At 47.9% G+C, this 9,386-nt stretch overlaps 1 protein-coding gene across 1 annotated transcript; it reads left to right on the top strand.

Moving 5' to 3' along the window:
* The first annotated feature begins 3,918 nt into the window (after positions 1–3,918).
* On the top strand, positions 3,919–8,798 carry LOC128684951 (uncharacterized). Its single transcript, XM_053771341.2, has 4 exons — positions 3,919–4,106; positions 5,870–6,070; positions 7,838–7,940; positions 8,465–8,798. The coding sequence occupies exons 1-4, from the start codon at positions 4,004–4,006 to the stop codon at positions 8,649–8,651; spliced, it is 594 nt and encodes a 197-aa protein (XP_053627316.1). The 5' UTR covers positions 3,919–4,003; the 3' UTR covers positions 8,652–8,798.
* Positions 8,799–9,386: the final 588 nt, after the last annotated feature.

The raw sequence follows: 9,386 nt of genomic DNA, 5'->3' as shown, positions 1-9,386 counted from the left end.
ACGACCCACGACCAGGTTCACGACCCACGACCAGACTCACGACCCACGACCAGGTTCACCTGGCTACGAGCAAGAGACAAGGTGAGTCTCGCAGACCTGTAGGAGGCAGGTTCCCCTTGTGTAGGTTCCCGAGGTCTCCTGAGCACCATTCATAACGCTGGTTAAGGAGAGAATTAGGTGAAGACACAGGTGACGTGTTATGTAGCCGGGGTACCTGTCTACTAGTGTACATAATTATATAAAGGATTATTGCACTAAATTAACGATTATGAGGTAATTAATAATCTTAGTTATTTGTAAAGTTGACCCTCCATCCCTTCCTACCTCCCTCCATCCCTCCATCTCTCCCTCCCTCCATCCCTCCCTCCATCCCTCCCTCCATCCCTCCCTCCATCCCTCCCTCCATCCCTCCCGGACCACACCTCAGCAACAGAAAGTATCAGCCGCACCGAAGGTGACCCAAGGTTAGTACAGTCACCAGCGACCTTGCACAGTGACCCATAATGATAGAGGGTGAACTAACTTCTGGTGACACAGGGTCAGCCACTGGTGACCCCCAAGATGACCTACAGCAGCGTTTCTTAGTCGGGGTTCCCCGGAATCCTAGGGTTCTGCGAGAAGTAGTTAGGGGTTCCGCGAGAGGTCACTAGGGTTTCCGCGAGAGGTTGCTAGGGGTTCCACGAGAGGTTGCTAGGGTACGAAGGTTGAGCTAGAGTGACCCTGGGTCGTACACTGACGAGGGTCATCTCGGTCATTCTGGATATAACAACAACTCCCTTATATGGAACGATCAGACGATATCCACAGCAATGCCAGGTCCAGAACACGTGCACACACACACACACACACACACACACACACACACACACACGTACTCATATACAACAGGCCTAGTGTCTAATCGACATGTGCCTAGGACAAAATGGTAACTAACACACACACACTCACACACACACACACACACACACACACACACACACACACACACACACACACACACACACACAAACACACACACACACACACACACACACACACACACACACACACACACACACACACACACACACACACACACACACACACAAACAAACACACACACAAACACACACACACACACACACACACACACACACACACAAACACACACACACACACACACACACACACACACACACACACACACACACACACACACACACACACACACACAAACACACACACACACACACACACACACACACATACACACACACACACACACAAACACACACACACACACACACACACACACACACAAACACACACACACACACACACACACACACACACACACACACACATACACACACACACACACACAAACACACACACACACACACACACACACACACACACATACACACACACACACACACACACACATACACACACACACATACACACACACACACACACACACACACACACACACACACACACACACACACAAACACACACACACACACACACACACACACACAAACACACACACACACACACACACACACACACACACACATACACACACACACACACACACACACACACACACAAACACACACACACACACACACACACATACACACACACACACACACAAACACACACACACACACACACACACACACACACACACACACACACACATACACACACACACACACACACACACATACACACACACATACACACACACATACACACACCAACACACACACACACACACACACACACACACACACACACACACACACACACACACACACACACACACACACACACACACACACACACACACACACACACACACACACACACACACAGCCTCGGAAAAGTGGATAAAAAGGCTTCAAGGAAGAATATTTGGATTTCTTCCTGAAGCAGTTTGAATATTCCACTTCCCCTGCCACTCCATCTTTTTATTCTTTTTTACCAAGAGGATCCAGGTATATATACAACATGGTAAGCCAGGCCCCGTGGCCTGGATGGCAAAGCTCCCGCTTCACACGCGAAGGGCGCGGGTTCGATTCCCGGCGGGGTGGAAACATTTCGACATTTCCTTACACCTGTTGTCCTGTTCACCTAGCAGCAAATAGGTACCTGGGTGTTAGTCGACTGGTGTGGGTCGCATCCTGGGGACAAGATTGAGGACTCCAATGGAAATGAGACAGACAGTTTTCGATGACTCACTGACCGGGTCGCGGGGGCGCTGACCCCCAAAACCCTCTCCAGGTATACTTCAGGTATTTACAATGAAATCAGGAACGATGTCAGAGTTAGAGTGCACCAACAAGTAATGGACACAATGCAAGTAGTAGCAGGAGAGATGAAGACACTGGTGAGAGGTAGATACCTCGACGGCACTGGGAGCAAACATCTCTCTGCGGGTTCTGCGAGAGGAAACAGAGGACCTGTGTGAAACACTAGCAACGATCTTTAGCAAGTCAGATGAAAGAGGGTAGGTGTCTGGAAGGTAGTGAATGTAATTCCAATATTTTGAAAGCAAGCTGACAGACAGAAGGCATCGAACTACAGACCAGTTTCACTAATATGCATAGTTTGCAAACTTATGAAAATTATGAGGAGTAGCAGAACATGCGGAGAGGAAAGGACTCATAATGAACAACCACCATGGTTTTCCACAAGGTAAATCCTGTCTCACAAATTCGCTAAACTTCTGTGACCAGGTAAAGAAAATTAGGCAGGAGAGAGAGACAGACTTAACATATCAAAAGAATAACGGCTGCAATAACCGCACGGCTGGCGAATATAAGGGAAGCTTTCAGAAACCTTAACAAGGAGGCATTCACGGCTTTGTACATGTATATATCAGACTCGTCTTGGAGTATGCAGCGCCACTGTGAAACCCACATTTAATAAAGCATATTAAAAACTGCAAAGATTTGCAACCAAACTAGTCCCAGAGCTGGGTGGTAAGAGAGAGGCTAGAGAAGCTAAACCTAACAACATTAGAAGGACCAGAAGTGACATGATTAAGACGTAGAAAATACTGAGAGGCGGGTCTCAGGTACACGAGGTCACATTTGGGAGTTAAAAACACAGATGAGTCACAGGGTTATTAGGAAATACTTCTTTAGCCTTAGAGTGGCAAGGAAATGGAATGACCTAGACTGCGAAGTGGTAGAGGCAGGACCCATACATAATTTTAAACTAGGTATAAGGCAGCCAGGAGAGAATGAACCCAGTAGCGGCCAGCGGAGAAGCGAGGCCAGGAGCTGTGACTCGAGCGTTACAGCAACCACATTAGGTGATTACAGGTATGCTAGAGCCCACGAGGCTAGGAGGGAGTGACTCTGACACGCAGCAAGTTGAGGATGGGGCCAAGAGCTGGGACTAGATCCTGCAACCACATACAGGTGAGTACATACAGGTTAGTACTCTCTCAGCATCCTGGTACACACGGGCAGTGGCGTCCTGGAGACAGTGTGTAGAAGACAGTGCAGGAGACGGAGGTAGAGGGAATCTCCCGGTCTACCTAGAAGGCTCCTGGGAGACCCAGGCCGGTGGGGGAAAGATTCTAGTCGGGAAAGGAGGGAACGGGGGAGATTGGAACCAGTTTTTCAACCAAGAAAGGATAAACAAAGCCCAGTTCAGAGACTTGAATCCCCTCTCAAATTATTGTCAATTCGATTTGAATCCCCACAGAAAAAAATTACACTCGTTCATTTTTTTTCCTTGTAAAAGAAAATAAATTTTGATCAAATTCACTTAATTTTCAGTGCCGTGTGGACGAGCACACAGATTAAAAAAAAATCAGGACTTTGGGTTAAGATAAGTTGAACGAAACACTGAGAGAAACTACAGAATTGCTACCCCCTAAAAAAAATGAGAACCTGGGTATAAATATGTGTGTGCTTTTGTCAGAAGTGTTCACTCAGGTGTTGGCTACCCACAGTGACAACATCTGTGTGTCTTGTGTGTCTGCGGCATCTGTAGCATCATGTGTCTGAGTGCATCTGTTCAGCAGATGTGGGAGAGGATGGCATCTCTGCCAGTGATGGTGGTGGTCAGCGTGGCCCTCGTCTCATCTGTGATGGCAGCAGGTATGTGGTGGTCACATGTGTGATAGCAGCAGGTATGTGGTGTCACATGTGTGATGGCAGCAGGTATGTGGTGTCACATGTGTGATGGCAGCAGGTATGTGGTGTTATATGTGTGATGGCAACAGGTATGTGGTGGCACATGTGTGATGGCAGCAAGGAAGTAGTGTCACATCTGTGATGGCGGCAAATAGATAGACAGGTGTCACATTAAGGTCCGAGACTGTCTTACTGGTATCTCTGGCAGCACTGTTCTTACTGTTAGACTAAGGCTTTAAATATCTCTGGCAGTTTGGTTGGTATGGAGATGTTAATGACATGAAATACAATGTGTGTGGACAGAGACAGTGCCACACACTGGTGTGTGGACAGAGACAGTGCCACACACTGGTGTGTGGACAGAGACAGTGCCACACACTGGTGTGTGGACAGACAGTGCCACACACTGGTGTGTGGACAGAGATACGGCCACACACAGGTGTGTAGACAGAGACAGGGCCACACACTGGTGTGTGGGCTGAGACAGGTCCACACACTGGTGCGTAGACAGAGACAGAGAGCCACACACTGATGTGTGGACAGAGACAGGGCCATATACTGGTGTGTGGACAGACATAGGGCCATACACTGGTGTGTGGACAGACACAGGGCCATATACTGGAGCACTGAACTCGCATTTGTGGTCACAGTGGTGCCTATGCTAACTTTCCTATAGTGTATAAATATACCTAATTAGATGAATTACATTGTAGCCAGCTGGCTCAGTGGTTTTACGACTGGGGTTTTACGACTCACTAGCCACGAGTTCAATCCCTCCCCGTACCCTGGTTTGTTTACAATCGTGTCACTACGATTTCCTGGAGACATCCAGCCCAACAGACACCTTCACACAAGCCTTACAGGATATAACAAAATATTTCAATGTTAATAATAAGATATATGAAATATTTAAATTGTAGCCATAGTTTGTGACGACCAGAAGAGTAAATTGTTTTTGTGAACATTGCAATCCACTGACTAATGTTTTAGTGGTAATGAGATAAATGTTTTTCTTAGATTGTGTCTCTGTGTTGTATTGGCTAAATAAAATATGTGAGGTGAGTGTAATATTTGAAATGATTGATATGACTCACGAAATGACACGATTGTAAACAATCGGTGAGTGAGTTTTATGATGCACTCACCGCGAGTTTGATTGTGATGTGTTTATTTGTAATGTAAGAATGCTCAGTGAGGTCTGTGATCTCTGTAATACTGTGTTTTGCACTGATCCTCACAGGAAGTACTGACAGTGCACAGTAAACTAGCCTCACAGACGACACAGCTAAAACCGGTGTTACGTCTGTGGTGGCAGGATGTAGACAGACTGGTGTCACATCTGTGGTGGCAGGAAGTAGACAGACTGGTGTCACATCTGTGGTGGCAGGATGTAGATAGACTGGTGTCACATCTGTGGTGGCAGGATGTAGACAGACTGGTGTCACATCTGTGGTGGCAGGATGTAGATAGACTGGTGTCACATCTGTGGTGGCAGGAAGTAGACAGACTGGTGTCACATCTGTGGTGGCAGGATGTAGACAGACTGGTGTCACATCTGTGGTGGCAGGATGTAGACAGACTGGTGTCACATCTGTGGTGGCAGGATGTAGATAGACTGGTGTCACATCTGTGGTGGCAGGATGTAGACAGACTGGTGTCACATTTAACACAGTCCACTAAGCTTCAACACGTCATCCTGCAGTAGCTGAGCCTGCACTCTCCTACAGGCTGTCGTGCGCCGTTCGTGCAGCAGGTGGATGAGTCGTGTTTACACGTGGTGGTGTCGTACCAGCTGAACAACCAAGGGGCGCCCGTGTCGTGGGCGGGGGCGCGGTCGTCGTGTCGCAAGGTGGGCGGTGACCTGGTGGTCCTGGACTCACACGAGAAACTGCAAGTCCTCTCACGCTACCTGGACACGGTATTACCAGGTATGACCTGTACTAACACCACCACCAGGTGACCTGACCACAACTTTCTTCACTTTCAGGTGGTTGCCAGGTGTTCTGAGTCTATTATTATTATTATTATTATTATTATTATTATTATTATTATTATTATCATTATCTCTTAGAACCCTGGCCCTACTACTCTCGTTATCATAAGTAATTTACTTAATATAGCGCTATATATAATGATTATTAATTAAGAAACATACAGGTGAAAGAATGTGGATGTAGTCACGTATGTTAGAAAGATGGTAATGTTAATGTTGATATGTAAAGACCAGTTTAGTTGAAGGAATGTATGTGTTGACCTTAAGACGGTCACAGTCTCTCTCTCTCTCTCTCTCTCTCTCTCTCTCTCTCTCTCTCTCTCTCTCTCTCTCTCTCTCTCTCTCTCTCTCTCTCTCTCTCTCTCTCTCTCTCTCTCTCTCTCTCTCTTCATCACTCTCCCCCCTCCACCACTACCTGCCCTCCACTACAAGTACTAACCACCACTATCTCCCTCCTCCACCACTACCTGCCCTCCACTACAAGTACTAACCACCACTATCTCCCTCCTCCACCACTACCTGCCCTCCACTACAAGTACTAACCACCACTATCCCTCCTCCACCACTACCTGCCCTCCACTACAAGCACTAACCACCACTATCTCCCTCCTCCACCACTACCTGCCCTCCACTACAAGCACTAACCACCACTATCTCCCTCCTCCACCACTACCTGCCCTCCACTACAAGTACTAACCACCACTATCTCCCTCCACCACCACTACCTGCCCTCCACTACAAGTACTAACCACCACTATCTCCCTCCACCACTACCTGCCCTCCACTACAAGCACTAACCACCTCTATCTCCCTCCTCCACCACCACTACCTGCCCTCCACTACAAGTACTAACCACCACTACTCTCCCTCCTCCACCACTACCTGCCCTCCACTACAAGCACTAACCACCACTATCTCCCTCCTCCACCACTACCTGCCCTCCACTACAAGTACTAACCACCACTATCCCTCCTCCACCACTACCTGCCCTCCACTACAAGCACTAACCACCACTATCTCCCTCCTCCACCACTACCTACTCTCCACTACAAGTACTAACCACCACTGTCTCCCTCCTCCACCACTACCTGCCCTCCACTACAAACACTAACCACCACTATCTCCCTCCTCCACCACTACCTGCCCTCCACTACAAGCACTAACCACCACTATCCCTCCTCCACCACTACCTGCCCTCCACTACAAGCACTAACCACCACTATCTCCCTCCTCCACCACTACCTACTCTCCACTACAAGTACTAACCACCACTATCTCCCTCCTCCACCACTACCTGCCCTCCACTACAAGTACTAACCACCACTATCTCCCTCCTCCACCACTACCTGCCCTCCACTACAAGCACTAACCACCACTATCTCCCTCCACCACCACTACATGCCCTCCACTACAAGCACTAACCACCACTATCTCCCTCCACCACCACTACCTGCCCTCCACTACAAGCACTAACCACCACTATCTCCCTCCTCCACCACTTCGTGCCCTCCACTACAAGTACTAACCACCACTGTCTCCCTCCTCCACCACTACCTACTCTCCACTACAAGTACTAACCACCACTGTCTCCCTCCTCCACCACTACCTGCCCTCCACTACAAGCACTAACCACCACTATCTCCCTCCACCACCACTACCTGCCCTCCACTACAAGCACTAACCACCACTATCTCCCTCACAGAGGAGACCAAGGCTGGTTACATCTACTGGGTCGGAGGTTACCGTGTTGGACGGAAGCGGTGGCGTTGGGTTGACGGTAGCTTAGTTGACCTCAAGTCTCACATGTAAGTTACCCTTTTGTTGCTGTTAAACGACCCGTTTACACAGGTGAGTTACAGATGTTAGGTTCAAAGTGAAAGTTTTTTTTGTGTGAAAATGGGTATTTTGTGTATATTTTGTAAATTGTGTAATTAATTTCTTTTACACAGGTTCACCCTGTTTCTCTCTGGTCTCCATCCTTTCTCATATCATTTCGCAGATTTCCGCCTCTTTCTTCTGCGGTATAACCCTTTTTACCTGTTTCACAACCTATTTTCTTACTTTCTTGCATAATGCCACAGTTTCCTCCCAGGGAGACTTGAACTTCCCAGGTAATGTCATAAGTGGTCACGCCTCTCCTTCCGTCATTCTTCAGTATTCCTCTGACTTGACACTTTTCTTACACAGGAACAGTACATGTACATGTGTGCATGGGTGTCTATGTAGGCGTGTGTACTCACCTATATGTCTGTACGTGTGCGTGTTATTACGGCCTTGATCACTCACATGAAATAACGGAAGCATTACGATACTCTCTCCTTCCCCGTAGATGGACACCCAGCAGACCAACCCAAGACAATGTAGACCGGTTCACCATTCTGGTACCGGTGGATCAGGTCCACCACCGACGGTACCTTCTTGATTACGAGACCAGCAGTCGCGGACCCGGGTTCGTCTGTGAGTGGAAGGAACGAAACACCAGTGACTCATCTGAAGAGAGAAGTGACTTCTTGTAGTTTTCTGTGTGACCTGGGCGGACTATCTAACTTTGAGAGACTGGGATAGATAGAAACACCTACAATAAATGGAAACACCACGATAGATAGAAACATCTACAACAGTCTACAAGCACAAATTTATTTTGGTGTTGTATCATTTAAAATACAAACTTTTAAAAACAGCAGAACTGCGTTATTTTATCCCCGATTGTTTTATATACACACACAGGAGCTGTGACTCGACCCCTGCACACACACACACACACACACACACACACACACACACACACACACACACACAGGTATGATAACAGATGCCATCTTTCCAACGGGATACCAAATCCTGAGGAAAGACAGAGGGAACAGGGGGGATGGAGGAGTGGCATTGCTGATCAAAAATCGCTGGAATTTTGATGAGCTGGAGAGAGGAGACAGCGGAGAAGAAAGTGATTACATAGCGGGAACGCTTCACTCTGGAGGTCCCAAGGTGGTAATAGCAGTGATGTATAACCCACCACAGAACAGCAGGAGGCCAAGGCAAGAGTACGACGAGAGCAATAGAGCGATGGTTGACACAATGGCTACAGTGGCCAGAAGAGCTCATGCATGCAGGGCAAAGCTCCTGATCATGGGTGACTTCAACCACAAGGAGATCGATTGGGAGAACTTGGACCCGCATGGGGGCCAAGATACATGGAGGGCTAAGATGATGGAGGTGGTACTGAAAAACTTCATGTACCAACACGTAAGGGA

This window comes from Cherax quadricarinatus, chromosome 5 (assembly GCF_038502225.1).
Source record: "Cherax quadricarinatus isolate ZL_2023a chromosome 5, ASM3850222v1, whole genome shotgun sequence".
Taxonomy (NCBI): domain Eukaryota; kingdom Metazoa; phylum Arthropoda; class Malacostraca; order Decapoda; family Parastacidae; genus Cherax; species Cherax quadricarinatus.
Note: the sequence above shows the minus strand (reverse complement) of the source record. Positions and strands in the feature narration are given on the sequence as shown.

Bases quoted from the DNA above. Each gene is read 5' to 3' on its own strand.
- LOC128684951 (XM_053771341.2), top strand. From the start codon at position 4,004: ATGTGTCTGAGTGCATCTGTTCAGCAGATGTGGGAGAGGATGGCATCT. The intron at 4,107-5,869 runs GTATGTGGTGGT...ACTCTCCTACAG, and splicing joins CTCATCTGTGATGGCAGCAG to GCTGTCGTGCGCCGTTCGTG. The intron at 7,941-8,464 runs GTAAGTTACCCT...CCTTCCCCGTAG, and splicing joins GTTGACCTCAAGTCTCACAT to ATGGACACCCAGCAGACCAA.